The sequence below is a fragment of the Schistocerca cancellata genome, chromosome 4 (assembly GCF_023864275.1).
Source record: "Schistocerca cancellata isolate TAMUIC-IGC-003103 chromosome 4, iqSchCanc2.1, whole genome shotgun sequence".
Classification (NCBI taxonomy): domain Eukaryota; kingdom Metazoa; phylum Arthropoda; class Insecta; order Orthoptera; family Acrididae; genus Schistocerca; species Schistocerca cancellata.
The window spans coordinates 755404127-755423121 of NC_064629.1; the positions used below are offsets into that span (position 1 = coordinate 755404127).

Consider the following 18995-nt stretch of genomic DNA (forward strand, 5'->3'; position numbering starts at 1 on the left):
AACTGAAATTCATAATTCAGAACAACCAAATGTTCCTTACTTCATGTAATTGCATTCACAAATAACCATTACTTTGCAAATCCTGAAGATTATGTCATTAGTAGAAAAGAGTTATCATCTCTTTCCACTAGCTAAATCTCTGAAAGCTTAAAATATATCATTTCAGTACTGTTCTTTATCCTGTTCCCCTATAGCGATACCATAAATTAAGAATAATCATCTGTTAAGTGAAATCTGACTCTAACTCCATCATTCTCCTCATGGACAAGGACCAAAGTCCAAATGTGATATCAAGTATTTCTTCTAATGCTATGACCTATTTACAAACCTTTTTTCTTAATGTGTGCCCCTATTCCCGTAGCTACTTTCTTCACTCTTTTACTAAAACCTATGGATCCAGCCAGCCAGGCTTCTGACTACAGGTGTTTACATAGAATGCACTAGCAAATTGTCTACCTGTGGACAAATACCTTCACCTTGTCACATGAAACCTACTAGTACAAGTCAAAAGAATTATTTTCTTCAATGCCTCCTCAGACAACTATTCACGTAACATACAATCTTGCGTTCTAACATACCATCAGGGTTACTCCCTTGCTATGACAATGTATTTATCATCAGATTTTTTAGGATTTTTTTAAGTGTGTAACTACCAGTTATGGTTGCTTCAGGTGCCTAACATAACCACGCACTCTGATTTGAAATACCAACATCAATTTAGTAGAGATACACACAGAGAGAAATCCTTTCTTCATAAAATAATAAAGAAAATAATCAATTATTGACAATATAATGTAAATAGATATATAAGAAATCTACCCAACAAGCAATGGCAGGGGAACACACACACAGAAGTGTTTAACTTTTACAAGCTTTCGTAGCCAGTGACTCCTTCTGCTGCCAGAATAGTTGAAGGGACTTACCATTTGAAAAGTCTCCCCTGACCCAGGATTCTGGGTGACTTTTCTTAACTATGCTCCTTTCCCTAAACCTCTCCAGTACTTTTCCTTCACCACCCCCCCCCCCTTTTTCCTAGTCCTTCAACTCTCCTGCCAGAAGAAGGAGCCACTGGCACTGAAGGCTTGTAAAAGTTAAACCCTTTTGTGTGTATATTCCCCTGCTGCCGCTTCTTGAGTACGTTTTTATCCATCCAATTACATTATATTTCTTCATAAAATGCTATGAACACATTACATGAATAACTCAAATATGCTGACAACAACTTCACAACTGGTAAACTAGTCGAATATTACTTCTCAGTGAACCTAAAATTTGTGATATCCGCTTCTTTGCTGCCTGGCAAGTATTATCACTTGACATTGATATGCTGCAAAACTGTAAAAGCTTTCGTGACATTTAAATGAGCCATTAAGCATGACTTGCATTTGAGCTATAACTATACTTCTAATGAAAAATCTTCACCCTTCAGTTTCAGTACCTCAAATAACAATACGTATGATGACAATCCCTGTTACATTTGTAATGAGTTATTAGCTCTTCAGTACATTAAACTTAACACAGTCTGGCCACAACATACCAGAGCTGTAACACCCCATGCCCACAGGCAAGTATACTCTTCCACCACTGTTACTGGTGTGAAGAGAGAAATATGTTCTTCTCTAGATCAGTCACTTTCCATTGACATTACAAGAGGTGCTGTCTGGTTAACAATAATTCTTACAATTTTTCAGCCCTTCTCCTCAGAGACTCATGAACTTTTGTGACCACACCTGGCTACACTCAGATTTGGTCACATGCATTGGACACACCCTCCTGTAACGTGTCCCTGTTGTTGATGCATGTGGAATGCACCATTGCTTTGAGAGGTTCCCATAGCCAGAAACCGAAAGAATTAAGGTCATGTGAACAGGGTAGCCATGCTGCTGGACGTCATAAACCAATCCATATTTTGTTATACACTACTGTTTGGAAAAAGTGAAACACCAAGACCGATATATGTAATCACAACGAAATTTATTTCACCAATTAGGATCATGACACCACATGAACAATGAGATTTACAGATCTGTACATGCACTGTGACTGTGGAAATCTGGTATGGAGTAGCACCACCATGTGCAGCAATCAGAGCCACTAGATATCGTGGCATTGAATCAAACAGCACATGAATATGTTGCTGGAGAATACTTTACCACATGATTTGTAGGAGCATCGAAAAAGTATCAACTGTGACTGCAGGAGGGCCTGAATGAACAAGTTTTCAACTGGCCATATCCCAGACATGTTTGATGGGCACATGTCAGGTGAATGGGCATGCCAGGGAAACCGTGGTACCCATCATTCTTTGAAGAAGGCTTATATGTTCTTCACCACATGTGGCCAGGCATTGTCCTGCTGAAATATAGCATGTGGAATGGACTGCAGGAGGGGCAGTGCCTTGGGCCGTAAAACCTTCCTGATGTACTGGTAGCTATTCATATTCCCAGCAAAATGTAGGAGTGGAGATTGTGTATTATAGGCAATGACACCCCAAACCATCACATTTGGCATTTGTCCACTATGCTGTTCAACAATATAGTCTGCCCAATTGCATTCACCATGGTGGCATCAAACATATACACAGCCATCACTATAGGAGAAACTGAAGCAGGACTCATCTGTCAACACTACATATTGCCACTCACCATGCCAGAGTCAACATGTGTGACATGTGATTTATTCATCTCGTTACGTACAATTTTCAAATCATTTTCAAATCATCATGCCCATTGCAATCTGTGATGCTGGTGGTTTCTGGTCAATGGAAGCCAGTGCAGTGGCAAGCATACCACCAGTCCATCCACAGAAGGTGGCGTCAAACCACTGATGCAGTCATGTCCAGAGATCCAATGTTGTATCAACACTGTTGATGAAGCTGTTATTTTTGTTACGGCCAAGTGGACAGTTGGGTGGTGACCTCGCCCTGTTAAAATGCACTCACATGCCAGTATTTGATTATATGATGGCGCTGAGGTATAGTGGCACTTAGTTACACATTTCCACTTTGCATGACAGCTCCTCACCGATTGAACATTGTGTAACAGTGAGGGTTGGGTTGGGCTGTTTTGGGGAAGAGACCAAACAGCGAGGTCATCGGTCTCATCGGATTATGGAAGGACGGGGAAGGAAGTCGGCCGTGCCCTTTGAAAGGAATCATCCTGGCATTTGTCTGGAGTGATTTAAGGAAATCACGGAAAACCTAAATCAGAATGGCCGGACGTGGGATTGAACCATCACCTCCCGAATGAGATTCCAGTGTGCTAACCACTGCGCCACCTCGCTCGATGTGTAACAGTGACCTGCCCAGTAATACAAAAGAGGGCACTGCTGGGCCCACATGCATGCCATCTCTCTGCTATTTAAATCTCTTATTGGTCTACATATACTCTTATTGCGGTTTGTTGCAGATTATTGCTTCAAATTGTTTCACTTTTCACAAGTGTTAGGTACTGCCCTGTGAAGCATAGAAAATAGGGCTAAGCTACTCTTTAACATTAGAAAAGGTAAATAAAATTTTCATAAAAAATATTAAACAATTGAAAATCCAGGATGGAATGTAACTATATTATGAAAAGAATAGTTGCTAATCATCATACAGCAGAGAGGCTGAGTCACAGACAGGCACAACAAAGTGGGTGAACAAGGCCTGTGTTGGAATTTGACAAAACACACACACACACACACACACACACACACACACACACACACACAAAAGCAAAACTCATACACATGTGACCACTGTCTCCATGCACTGGGAGCTGACTGCACTGCATGTGATGTGAGCAGCAACCTGCTGGGATGGGTGGTGGGAGTATGGAGGAGGCACGGTGAGCAAGGGAAGGGTTTGTAGGGGTGATGATGGGGGAAGATGCTGTACTGCCTGTCAGAGTGTGCCAGGACATAGTGGGGATAGGATAAGGGTGCTAGGTGCAGTGTTGGAAGGCTGTGCTGCGGGTGAAGGGGAGGGGGACGACATAGGGAAGATAATTACAGAAGAGGAAAATGCTACTGAACATATTGGCGGGACAGAAGACATGTGTAGCTTTGGAATAGGGGAAGAGTACTAGCACAGATTGAGGCCAGGGTGGTTACAGGAATGAACAAAATGTTGTACAGAGAGTTCCCATCGAGGCAGGTCCAGAAAGCTGGTGTTGTAGGAGGACTCCAGATGTTGCAAACTGTGAAGTAATCATTAAAGTGAAGCACGGCATGTTGGGCCATTCATGTGGACAGACAGCTTGTTAGTTGTCAAGCCCACATTGAAAGCAGCACAGTGGTTGCAGCTGAGATAATAGATCACATGGCTGCTTTCACAGGTGGCCTTGCTTTTGATGGGGTAGGAGATGCTTGTAACAGGACTGGAGTAGGCAGTAGTGGGAGAATGTACAAAAAATGTTCAAATGTGTGTGAAATCTTATGGGACTTAACTGCTAAGGTCATCAGTCCCTAAGCTTACACACTACTTAACCTAAATTATCCTAAGGACAAACACACACACCCATGCTCGAGGGAGGACTCGAACATCCGCCGGGACCAGCCGCACAGTCCATGACTGCAGCGCCTTAGACTGCTCGGGGAGGATGTACAGGAGCAAGGGTAGAGTACTGATGGAAAAGGACATTGCATAGTTTCAGTGGGTTGCATAATATCACAGTGGGAGGGGTGGTAAGGATAGTGGAGTGAATAGCCCTCATTTCAGGGCATGAAGAGAGGTAGTCAAAATTGCTCTCGAGGCAAGCTGGACCACAGATGTTGTAACTCCATGGCACCACTCCAGACATAATCGCTTGTGTTAATGGCATTAATGATGGCCTATGCAGAGGATGGTAATTCCCTAGTCCAACTGCTGCTAGTTTCTGACCAATAGTGTGGGGTGGCACAGAATGTTGCAGAGTCCATTACTTGTTCCCAGGTGACAGGTGCAGGTAGGAAAGGGTTACAATGTGCTCGGTGCACAATATAGCAATACTCTTTTGCAGTTGTCAGATGCGGTCGACTATAACCTCGATGACTATCATGCCTGCACTCATATTCCAGTGCAGTCCAACATAGGGCCAGTCACATCCAAATGCGCAATAAATCAGGATATTCCACAAGTCAACCAGCAGCCCCAATGGATTCCATAACGAGGCCCATTCCATACTCTGTCAGTTACTGGTAACACTACCTCATACAAGTATGTGGCATCTCTGTGTCCTTCGCAATGATCACTCGACATCTGACCATACCAGGCCCAGTAACAACACTAAACACAAACAGCACTATTGCACTTTGTTAGCCATTCTACCTGTCATGGAGACATACCACTCTAATCTTTTAAATACCCACTGATAGTATGCACATGTACAAATTTACATTGACATCTGATCATGTGTTCTGGGCACTTCACTTTTTCTGTCAGGCAGCGTGTGTAACTATTGTAACGTTATTTCTTATTGTGTCTTCTTTCGCTTAAATCTGCAGTATTAGAATCAGGCAGAGAGATATTTGTACCTCCTTGGGATGGGGAATCACCAACAACACAGAAGCACGCTGTAACTTAGTGTGTGCATGAAAAAGCTCAACAATCAGTCATATGCGGATAGTTGGCGAATGCACAGTGTTGTGTGTTCGTGTAAGGGTGTGGCTATTCTGTGCTGTGCATAAGACGAGAAGAATACTGGAGTGTATAAAATGTGACTGCTTTAAATTGCAATTATCTGTCTCGGCTTGATGTTATGTATCATATACAGCTGTTCTACTGTTAATAGCATGTAATGTCTTATGCAGAGTAGAAGATCGTGCAAACAGTATGTGAGTCATATAATGTAAAGCAATTTATCTGGGCACCTTCAAACTGAGCATAAAATTCATCATTTTCCTGCTTTGTTAAAGATTTTTTTTTTAAAAAAAAGAAAACAAAACAAAAAAGACTGTTAAAGTTCAGACACCTTTAAAACTGACCGTAAATGTGTTATTACTTCCGTCTTCTTACAAAAGTTCATGCAAACAGACACTTTGAAGGCCACACATCATTACCTTAATACACACATCAAAACAAGTTTTGCATCACCCCGGTTCCCAGAAATCTTGAACATAGACGTTGACTGTGGATATTGTATCCCAGACACAGTCCCTTTGACTGTTCAGAGATGTCACTGAGCCTGCCCAAAGATGTAAACAACCACACATGAGCAGCTCCTGTTAGATGGAGGGGTCTGACAGCCGATCAGTTCCAGTCATTCCACCAGGAAGGAGGTACATGGATCATGTTTTCTGTAGTTTAACCACGCCTGCAGTCAATACCATGGCTCGATCTCATCCGCATTCTTACTTTGTGCCAGGAAGGGCTCTCGGCAAGGGAGTGTCTCGGAGTGAACCGAAGCAATGTTGTTCAGACATGGAGGAGATACAAAGAGACAGGAACTGATGATGACATGCCTCACTCAGACAGCCCGAGGGCAACTACTGCAGAGGATGACTGCTACCTACGGATTATGGCTAGGAGGAACCCTGACCCTGACAGCAACGGCACCATGTTGAATAATGCTTTTCGTGCAGCCACAGGACGTCATGTTACAACTCAAACTGTGCACAATAGGCTGCATGATGCACAACTTCACTCCCAAAGTTCATGGCGAGGTCCATCTTTGCAACCACGACACCATGAAGCACGGTACAGATGGGCCCAACAACATGCCGAATGGACCGTCCAGGATTGGCATCACGTTCTCTTCACTGATGAGTGTCGCATATGCCTTCAACCAGACAATCGCTGGAGATGTGTTTGAAGGTAACACGGTCGGGCTGAATTCCTTAGACTCACTGTCCCGTGAGTGCAGCAAGGTGGAGGTTCCCTGCTGTTTTGGTTTGGCATTATGTGGGGCCAACATACACTGCCTGGTGGTCACAGAAGGTGCAGAAACAGCTGTATGATATGTGAATGCCATCCTCCGACCAATAGTGCAATCATATCAGCAGCATATTGGCAAGGCATTCATCTTCATGGATGCACATCTTGTGAATGACTTCCTTCACAATAACGACATCACTCGACTAGAGTGGCGACCATGTTCTCCAGACATGAACCCTATCAAACATGCCTGAGATAGATTGAAAACGGCTGTTTATGGGCAACGTTGAGGAGTGGGACAATCTGGACCAACAGTGCCTTGATGAACTTGTGGATAATATGCCACGGCGAATACAGGCATGCATCAATGCAAGAGGATGTGCCACTGGGTATTAGAGGTACAGCTGTGTACAGCAATCTGGACCACCACCTCTGTAGGTCTTGCTGTATGGTGGTACAACATGCAATGTGTGGTTTTGATGAGCAATAAAAAGTGTAGAAATGATATTTATTTTGATCTCTATTCCAATTTTCTGTACAGGTTCCGGAACTCTCAGAACCAAGGTGATACAAAACTTTTTTTCATGTCTGTACATTATGGAATTGTTGATTTTCTTTCTCAAAGTTCATTTGAAAGGACAGTACTGAACTGACCACATCTTTACAGTTAGAAGCAAATGAAAGTTTCTGCCGTTATTTCCAATTTACTGAAAATATTCCCTTGGAAATTCACACATTCTTTACCTTCGCTAGTAACTGAATTGCTTTTGTTTTACTTACAAAGTTCGTATAGTAAGATAATTTTAAAGTTAGCATATTTTAAGCACTCCCTATAAATGTGTTGTGAGTCCAACTACATGAATAAAAACATTGTTTTGGTTCATACATCTTAAACATTGCTAATGAATGAACACTCGTATTCTGAGTGAGTTAACTTTTTCAGTCCAAAGTTTCTATAGAATTTTGAAATTACAATACTTTCATATAGATGATTAAACTGGAAGCAGTAGCTTCTGGCTTAGCCTGTGTGTACTGCACAACCATGATCTGTGAGGATGTTGGATGAAGAATAGGCAGGTAGGAAGTGAAATGATTTATCAACAGCCATAGTTCAATTTCAGTTTCATGAATAGACAAATGGCACTAGTTACAGAATAGTCTGAAGTGACTCCATTATAAGTTCTCTAAATTTACCCTAATTGTATAACAAGAATCACATCACCTTCCCTCTGAAAATTCTGATTTAAGTTGACTTGAGCACCGTCACTGCAGTTTTGTATGAGCTACACCTACCTATTTCATTCATGGCAGATTCATTCAGTATCTTTCTTCAGGCTGACTGGATAAATTTCTCTTAGGTCCGTCTCTTGTACCACCAATAGGGCAGATACCAGTTTGAATTAAGAGAAGCAGTTATTTACATCTTCATTGTAGGAACTGACGCTTTTTCCCTTATATATGGCTAGGCAAAAGACAGGTTTTGAAATACTGGATTGTATAATCTGTCTAAGCAGGTGAGGAAAAAATAATCCACTATTGCATAACCATGTCTCTATGCATGCTTCCTATGTTCTGTACTTGCCTAAGACCCTCTTTATCTACTCCCAAACTTGAGTGGTTGGTACGAAACTGGCAGTATAATACAATTATTCTTTAGAGCAGCTCTTGGTAGTGTCAGTAGCAGAGAAAGACAATAATGTAAGGCAAAAGCATGCTATGTGCCCTGAATGTTCTCTAAAGGACAGGTCACTTAGTCATTATACCCCTGGGACTGGTGGTATTTAAGTCTTATAAAATAGGGACTGGAAAAATTGCATTTTTCAATAAATATGAATATAGATGTGAATTCTGCCTAAAAATGTGAACACACAAAATTACATAATAGATGCTATTGTGTAGCAAATTATATCCGAATGAACTATTTCATTATAGATAGTTTGAAACAGCAATATTTTCTGCATATAATTATTGAGACTGTACCAAGGTTTCGGATACTCATATTACACATCATCTGTCAAAGCCCAATTTGAGAATATAATGCTCACGGAAATTCAGGAATACAGAAATACAAGTCACTGAGGAATGAAATAAACAGGAAGTGCCAGAAAGCAAAGACAAAATGGCTGGATGAAAAATGTGAAGAAATCGAAAAAGAAATGATTGTTAGGTCTGAATCAGCATATAGGAAAGTCAAAACAACCTTTGGTGAAATTAAAAGCAAGGGGGAGGGGGGGCGGGTGTAACATAACATTAAGAGAGCAATGGGAATTCCACTGTTAAATGCTGAGAAGAGAGTGGGTACGTGAAAAGAGTACATTGAAGCCGTCTATGAGGGAGAAGATATGTCCAATGTGGTAGAAGAAGAAATGGGAGTAGATTTAGAAGAGAGAGGGGATACACTACTACAATCAGAATTTAAAAGAGCTTTGGAGGACAGAAGATCAAATAAGGCAGAAGAGAGGGAGTGCTTAACATTCCATTAGAATTTCTAAAATCATTGGGGGAAGTGGCAACAAAATGGCTCTTCACGTTGGTGTGTGGAATGTATGAGTCTGGCGACATACCATATGACTTCTGGAAAAATATCATCCACACAATTTGAAGACTGCAAGAGCCGACAGGTGTTAGAATTACTGTACAATCAGCTTAACAGCTTATATGTCTAAGTTGCTGATGAGAATAATAAACAGAAGAAAGGAAAAGAAAATTGAAGATGTGTTAGATGATCAGTTTGGCTTTAGCAAAGGTATAGGCACTAAAGAGGCAATTCTGACATTGTGGTTGATAATGGAAGCAAGACTAAAAAAATCAACATATGTTCACAGTGTTTGTTGACCTGGAAAAAGCGTTCGATAATGTAAAATAGTGCAAGCCGTTCAAAATTCTGAGAAAAACAGTGGTAAACTACAGGGAGAGAAGTGTAATATACAATATGTAAAAGAGCCAACAGGGAAAAATAAGAGTGGATGACCAAGAATGAAGTGCTCGGATTAAAAAAAATGTATGACAGGGATATAGTATACCGCCCCTATTAAGCGATGATGGAAATAAAAGAAAGGTTCAGGAGTGGGATTAACATTCAAGTTGAAAGGATGTCAATGATATGATTTGCTGATGACATTGCTATCCTGAAGGAAGGTAAGGAATTACCAGATCTCCTGAATGGAATGGAGAGGCTAATGAGTACTAAGTACAGATTGAGAGTAAACTGAAGAAAGACAAAAGTAATGAGAAGTAGCAGAAATGAGAATAATGAGAAACTTAAAATTACAATTGATGATCAAGAAGTAGATGAAGGTAAGGGATTCTATTACCTACGCAGCAAAATAACCAATGATGGTCAGAGCAAGGAGGACATCAAAAGCAGACTAGCACTAGCAAAAAGTGCATTCTTGGCCAAGAGAAGTCTACTAGTATCAAACATAGGCCTTAATTTGAGGAAGGAATTTCTGAGAATGTACATTTGGAGTATAGCATTGTATGGTAGTGAAACAGTCTGCGGGAAAACCGGAAGAGATTCGAAGCATTTGAGAAGTGGTGCTACAGACGAATGTTGAAAATTAGGTGCACTGATAAATTAAAGAATGAAGAAATTCTGTGAAGAATTGGAGATGAAAGGAATATGTGGAAAACACTGACAAGGAGATGGGACAGAATGATAGGATATCTGTTAAGACATCAGAGAATGGTTTCTACTAGAGGGAGCTGTCGAGCGCAAAAACTGTAGAGGAAGTTAGTTAGTTACGTGTTCCATTTATCAATAGCATGGAAAACCGTTACGATGTTAAACGTGTCAAATGCACAAGAAATGTGCATAGGAAACAAGTTTTTTTTTTTCCTTTTTTCTTTGTTTGCATTATAGTGTTATACCTAAATATTTCTATTATCTATCCCATTCCCTTAAATGGCACAAAATGCATATATTATATCTCCAGATTTATTTACTCATATTCAAGAAATCATCTATGGTATAGAAAGAGTTGTCAAAGAGGTACGATTTCAATTTGTTTTTGAAACTATTACTGCTGTCTGTCAGACAGTCAGACATTTTATTTCATCTGGTAATTTATCAAAAAGTTTTATAGAGGCATATTTTACCCCTTTCTGTGCCAAAGATGGGTTAAGTAAAGGATAGCGTAGGTCTTTTCTTTTTCTAGTATTGCAATCATGAATGCCGCTGTTGATTAAAGTGGTCCATGTTGTTGTTGTTGTTGTTGTTGTTGTTGTTGAGAAAAAATTTCATTACTGTGTAAATGTACTGTGAACCAGTTGTAAGAATTCTTAACCTTTTAAACAGATGCCTACATAATGTGCAACTATGAACCCCACACATTATTCTAACAACTTTCTTTTGAGCAGTGAATAACTTTTGCCTAAGTGTTGAGTTGCCCCAGAATATTATTCCGTATGACATCAGAGAGTGGAAGTATGCAAAATATGTTAGCTTACTAATTTCTACATCCTCAAAATTGGCAATTATTCCGATTACAAGCTATTTGCTTTAGGAGATCCAAAATATGAATTTTCCATTTAAGATTCTCATCTATATGTACACCCAAAAATTTAGTACGCTCTACCCCGGCTACTGACTTCTTTTGATGTGTATTGAAGGAGTTATACTTTTTGCATCAGAAAATTGGACATACTGTGTTTTTTCAAAGTTCAGAGCAAGCCCATTCGCAGAAAACCAATTAATAACTTTTCCAAAGACCTTATTTGTATCATTTTCTACCAGACTTTCTTTTACTGGATTAATAATTATGCTTGTATCATCAACAAACAGTGTCAGTTCAGCATCTTGTTTCACATAAGAAGAGAGGTCAGTCACATATATCAAGAAGAGGAGGGGACCCATGATCGAACCTTGTGGAACACCTAATGTAATTGAACCCCAGTTAGATAATGTGGCAAACTTCTTTGAATCACTTGAAGCATATAAAGAGACTTTTTGCTTCCTGTTCTGTAGATACGACTTAAAGCACTTACATGCTGTTCCGTTTATACCATAGAATTGTAATTTCTCTAACATAATGTCATGGTTCACACAATCAAATTCTTTGGATGTCACGGAATATTCCTACTGGTGACATTTTACTATTTAAAGACTCTGTTATGTGAACAGTGAAATTGTATATTGCTGTCACAGTGGAACAGCATTTCTGAAATCCGAACTGTGATTTACAAAGTATCCCATTACTAATTTTTATAGTGTAAAACTACTTCTGGATCTTTACTAGTTCTTGCTGTCTCATGCAGTTTTTTTTTTCTTTTTGAAGACACTTTAATACCTTTAGTAATCCAAGGTTTCTTTGAGAAATTTGTGGTGTTACATTTAGTAATTTTCTTTGGAAAACAATGTTCAAAAAGGGATATGTGTGTGTGTGTGATATCTTATGGGACTTAACTGCTAAGGTCATCAGTCCCTTCAAAAAGGGATATAAATTTATCAAGAAATATGCTGCATTTATCATTAACACTTGACTCATTATATACATCTTCCCAGTTTACATTTCCTAAACTTTTTCTGAAGTGATCTATAGATGTCGGGTTGAGCGACCTTACACTTTTATTTAATGGTTTCTGAAGACAGAAATTGGAACACATCCAGCACATAATTGAGGACATAGGTTGCAAGTACTACTCTGAGGTGATGAGATTGGCACGGGAGAGCCACATCAGACCACTTGGAAGACTGGTGCGAAACGTGCCAGTTTCAGGTGGCAGTTATTTCTACCTGTTGTTGCATCGAATACCACTAGATGTCAGGCCTGAGCTACCTCTGTCAATCTCAATATGCAATTGTGTGGTAGCTATTCCCGAATGCTTTATGTTGTGCACTGTTCATTTTTTCTCCTCCTTATTTTGAAATGGGTAAAAAGACTAATACTGGTCCATCACAGATTTCAATTAGGACCCTCACAACACCAGAATGGATAGGCAATCCCCATGACAATATGTCAATTCTGCTTTTGCAGAACATGGCTGCATGCTGCTGCACTGTGAGAAGGAGATGGGTCTCACTTCCCCACAACGCTCCTCTTCCCTCTGGTAGTCATGTATTTCAACTGAGTTGAAATTCTTCCCTAACATTTGAACAGTTAATTTCAGTTCTAATTCTATGCTAAGTGCCTTGTTATATCTGCAGCATTGTCAAGTATGGTTACATAGCAAAGAATATCCACGAAAGGTCGAAATTAATATTATGTAGATTTTTGTAATCATTGAACCAGGCATGAAAAGAAAATGTCAAGAAACGCATTAAATCAGACACACATTGTGTTCACTGGCAGCAGCAAATATGCTGCTTCTCGACAGAAAAATCATTTGTTGAAAGCTTAAATACAGCCAAAAGTAGAAAACAAAAGGTCATTTCTAAAAAAAAAAAAAAAAAAAAAAAAAAAAAAAAAAAAAAAAAAAAAAAAAAAAAAAAGGTCAAGGTTTTTCCAAATGCAAACATTCCAATCAGAAAGTTCACAATCAGTACTTTTTTAATAGTCAGTTTCAAAGCACTAAAGCTTTGTCTTCACTCATGTAGCCTGACAACCTTTTAGATGAGAATTTCACAAAAATAGATGTGAATTTTGTCAAATATAGATGCTACATTTTCTGATCCCTAATTACAACTCATAAAGAAATTGGAGCAGTACAAGACCATAACACATCTAACAGTTCCCAGAAAAATAAAATTAATTTCGTTCATCAGAACATTAGCAGGTCAAAAACATGATAGATGAGTTTATTGTACACCTAGACGATGTGAAAAACTCTGAAGTGATAGATGTTCTGTGCATTTCTGAACACCATGTAAACCTGGGATGGAGAAGTAAAATATCTGGATTATAGACTTGCACCACAGAAAAAGGAGGAGTTGCAAGATATGTAAAAGTTGGACTCAACGCCAAAAATATTGAAACAAATAATTTTTGTGTTGATCAGAACCCAGAAGCATGTGTTTGTGAGTTGTTAGTGCAGAATACTTATCTGATAATTGTAGCAGTCTACAGATACCATCTAGGGAGAAATCAAGATGCACTGTTGAGCTACCTGTCAGACAAGAGGAAACAGAAGTTTGTGGAGATTTCAATGCAGATTTCTTAGAAGAAAGAAACAGGAAAAATGAACCAAAATTATTATTTGGGTGTTTCAATCTAATTTCAGTAGCCAGTTTTCTAACTCATGTGCAGCAAAATAGTAGGACACTGATTGACAACATTTTTATAGACATTGCTCAAGCTGAAACAATTAATGTGTACCCAGTTCCTAATGGACTACTTGATCACAATGCACAGTTAATGGAAATAAACAGCATGGCATCTCACAATCCTGAGACAGGTTCATACAAAGCAGTGAGGCTTATTGATGAGAACATACAGTGTTTTAAGTGAAAGTTTAAAGTGGCGGTGTGCGATGAGGTAAAGATAGAAAGAGATGAAAATATCAAATTCATTTTATTTGACACTAAATCTGTGTCAATATTTGAAGGTTTCTTTCCTAAAAAAAATTATCCAGAAGATACATTAAAAAACAAATTAGCTGTGGATAACCAAGGAAATTAAAATCTCATGTAAGAGAAAGAGAGACATTTATGTAAAGACCAGAACAAGTCAAGATCCTGCATTACTTGCAAACCACAACTGTAGTATTTCAAGGAAAGTCATCAAGATGTTCTGAAGTATGCGTGACCTAACAGAAGTAAATACAGATAATAAGATTAAAACTATATAGGTCATTGTCAAACAGCCAGTCAGTGTGCAAGTTTCCATAAAAGTTTAACTAAATGACAATGTTGTCACTGATAATTCACGAGCTGCAAGTACTTTTAACAATCACTTTCTAAATATAGCTGCAAATATAGGATTAAATGGTTCAGCTGAAGAAGCATGAGAATATATTAAAAAGTCATACCACAAAACTTTAAACAACTAGAAGTAGCACCAATACCCTCCACTGAATTACTACAATTATAAAAATTCTAAAAAATGAAAGCTCATGTGGGATTGCTGGAATTTCAAACAGAATTCTGAAAAGTTGTTTCAACTAAATAAGTAATGTCATTAGTGATATATGCAATGCATCACTGGCACAGAGAACTTTTCCAGGCAGGTCAAAGCAAGCAATTGTTAAAGCAATTCATAAGAAAGGTGACAAGACACACTTAAGCAATTACTATCCAATTTCATTACAGGAATCTTTTTCCAAAATCTGGACAGTTTCTTTTATTACAATGATGAACTTCTACTTAAAAACTGTAGCTAATAAAAAAAGGACCTGAGTCACTCCACATAATTTTGATTAAAAAAAATCATTCAAATGGTCTATAGAATACGTAACTAAACTAGAAGAAATGTGCTGGAATAATTCCCTGAGAACGGCTCTTCACTCAGACGATCACGATCACCACCACCACCACCACCACCACCACCACCACCACCACCAGACAGAACTGAAAATAGAATACTGCAACAGTATTTGGTACCAGTAACACTGTTTTGACAAAGATGTGCATTCATAGTGAAGTACATGTTGAGGATTCAATAAATTGAAATGAAGAGGGAAACACTAACTACTAAAGGCAAAAATATACATTTTATGTACTGATTTGAGAATATCATATTTTTGCATACTCCACCTAGAATACTTCCCATTTAATCTTTCATGTGGTAAATAAAATGTAAAGAAAGGAGCAATGTTTTCAGTTTCTTGTATATTTTACTCTACACACAATTTTCTGGCCATTTCTTTCATCATCACTTTTTATACAAAGAAATACGAGATCATAAATGTACAGCCAAAGTAAAATGAACACCATTTTAGTTTTCAAAAACCTATTTATGACAGGAATGTACAGTAAACAACCAAATAAAACATACAACTAGTAACAAATTTTTGGCATATTATTTGTACAACAATTCTGTATTGTTCACATTCTGAAGACACCAAAGTTTGTGTGTGGAATTGGCGCATTTAATGCTGCCCGAAGACTCATGCCAAGAACAGCCCTCGTGTCTGCAGGGTCAATCACACCATCATCCCATAGCCTACAAAGAGACAATACAATTATTTTAAAATTGCCACATTATTCAGCGAGTAACTCAGTTCCATTTCGAGAAACCTATCTATATTATACAGCAACTTATAAAACAACATAATTTCACAAAATGAAAAAAAAATTATTTGGTAAATAAACTTATTTCCAATGCAAAGTTTCAACAAACTCGTTCTAATACCAACTTTTAGAATTACGTCAGTTATCTGAGTTTAAGGTTAAAGTTCCAACTGTCACATGCCATTAGTTGCTTCCTTATGTGGATTCAGTCACACACAAAAATGTCTACTATTATGATAAGTTCTTTACATCATGACGACTCAATGTAAACAAAGCAATGACAATTATTGTCTGATCATAATTTTATTAATAAATCAGGTTTAACATGTTAACTGTTACAGTCTTGTCATATTATATCACGTCACATTTCATACACCACATTATCTCTCCCTAATAAGAACTCAAGAAAAATCAAATAAAGCAGTCTAGATGTGCAGAAATAGTCTGTAAGAAGCATGCAAGTTCTAGACAGAATGTTGAATTATTAAGTCACGAAGTGTTCAAAAAACAAAAATAAATTAAACATGCAGCAAATACACCTGCTACATTTGTGCACTCTTAGTGCTAATACTGTTATACAATGGTATGATGGGGACAAAGAACACAGTATAAAACACAGCAAACTTCTTTCAAAAATAACAATGATGATAATTATTAATATACTGTTTTATTTTTCTCCTTTCCCTAATCAGGATTTAGCATACTAACCAAAGTAAGCTCAATACAGAGAACACAATTTTATGAGGAAAATGTACGAAAATAAAATTCCATCTTCTCATGGAAACAACACAATTTCTAACATAACAAGAAAAGGGATAGGGACAATTTCAGAGGAATACACAATATCTTTTATCTTTGGAAAAGATGAAGAAGGAAAATTACAGTTCAAAATCTCTTTGATGACAAGTTTGTTAGACATGAAGAACAAGATCAGGTTGGGGAAATCTGCAGAAGGAAATAGGCCATGTCCTGAAAGGAACCACCCGATTTTCTTTTAACAGTATAGGGAAGCCACTTTCAATCTAAATCTGGATGAACAATTGAGGATCAGGGCTTTGTGTCTCAGTTTTGGAAAAGATATAGCACCTGGTGCATGATGAGACATATATTAAACTGACAAGCTGAGGGTGCTCCAAGCAAAACAAAACTGAACCTCAATATGACATCATTTAAGAAAGTTTAAGTTCTGCTTGTTTAAGAGAATGGTAGTGGGACAAAAAATATCATATCTGTACAAGAATGTGCACCAAAAAAGACAAACTTACAGTAGCCAAAATTCTATAACCTATATTCATAAAACATGTTTATCTCATTCATACATCAAATAAATGTATAAATGTACAGTTAAGATATAACCACAAATGTGTTATAGAACGTGCCTGGAATGACTAGAATCAGTTACTTCTGTTACATTGTTTTCTGTAGGTACCCACACAATTGTTCTTTGGCCTCTTTTTCAAAGGATCGTACTCTAAGGTTCACAGAGAATATCCGTCATAACCAGTAGTCCCTACTGCATAACACGCCAAAATGAAATGTTAACACGCTGGTGGTAAAAAACTGTTAATAGCTTTTCATCAGTGGCATTATGAAAGCTATACTTCATTCACACTACTCAGGCAAGTGCTCCTTGTGTAGCGATCTACTGTGTGATGTCAGAGGTTAAAACAGTTTGTTGTTACCAACAAAAAATTGAATGACTAAAGATAACCAATCAGAGTACAGTGACGGTCTTTGGCGGTTCTTGTGTATATTATCAAGAAGTTTGAGTTTGTAGCTCTGAACATGTGCACAACTTTGAAAGCTAAGCTACAATGTTCAACTTCTTGTTTATGCATCTACCCACAGCTCAATGTTTGATTATAAAGTGGATGCTTGTTTTTACTCATTCCATCATTTGTGTCCTACCAACAAGTTTCCAAGAGGCACTGACAAGTTACACATACCTTAGGTAATAACCAGATATAATGATCTGTATGATGAAGCTATTGGTAGGCCTTTCCAAACCAGAAAAGAACCAGCAGATGAACCAGATACTGTGTGTTCCACAACCTTTCATCTCTATCAGGCAACATCCTTTAATCTTTAATATTATAGAAACAGGGTGGATTCCACTTAATGAACAAATTTGAATGAGCTGCTCTTGAAGCAGTGTCATGAAGTATGTGAAAAGAAAATACCTAAATCCTTCTAGACTCACTGCAGTAACTTCTACAGAATAAAACTGATTCTAAATGTTAACAAATCAAACAAATAAAACTGACCAGTACAGACACTTGTGTGTTTCAGTCAGTAATTGTAAGACAACATATACTTACTGGCATATATCCAGCATGCAAACTGATTTTGTAGATGTTAAGTTTTGCCATTCAGAAAACAGTGGTGATCTGACTCAGAGTAGACTGTCGATCACCTAGTATGGGCTCATGGAAGCAACATGATGTCCATCTGTCAAACATTTGTTGTTGTCTAGTCCAGCAGTTTAGTCAAGTGGAAACATTGTATCTGCACTACTGGAGAGCCACCATACACATGCCCACTGTAGCAATTTACACATTGTCTCTACAATACTGGAGATACTGCTAACCTCAGAAACCCTAATTCTTAAGTAACCTCTGATGTGCTGTGACCCACTTAAGAATAAAATTAAAAATCAACACATGCAGAATGAACAACGGAAGATATTCTTTTCAAGTCATACAATTTTATGCCCTCCATCTGATGAGGTACAAAAACTGTTAAAGAGTAACTCAACCTACAAGAGGATAATGGGAGACTGCAATGCAGTGACACGAAAGAAACTTAAAAAATAACAGAAATGGAAATTTAGCGTTTGACCTCAGAAATGACAGAGGAGACATATAGTGAGTTTCTCAGAGAAGGAAAAATGTACATCCTAAATAATCACTTCCAGGAAAAGGAAAACAGATTAATAATTTGGAAGAAATTAATCATAATTAAAAATTATGACTTAACCACATCAGTCCGAATAACAGAAGAGATTATGCAGGAAGGGTCAATCAAACGACTTCAGAAGTTCTAGTGACTGCACATTAA

General features: G+C 38.1%; 1 protein-coding gene across 1 annotated transcript in view; it reads right to left on the reverse strand.

Annotated features, from left to right (window-relative positions):
• Positions 1-15640: 15640 nt before the first annotated feature.
• LOC126184488 (methylcrotonoyl-CoA carboxylase beta chain, mitochondrial) overlaps positions 15641-18995 on the reverse strand; it is a 100264-nt gene continuing 96909 nt past the window's right edge. Inside the window, exon 11 of the mRNA XM_049926881.1 lies at positions 15641-15870. Coding sequence (XP_049782838.1) covers positions 15753-15870 — 118 coding nt within the window. The 3' untranslated portion in view covers positions 15641-15752. The remainder of the gene's footprint in view (positions 15871-18995) is intronic.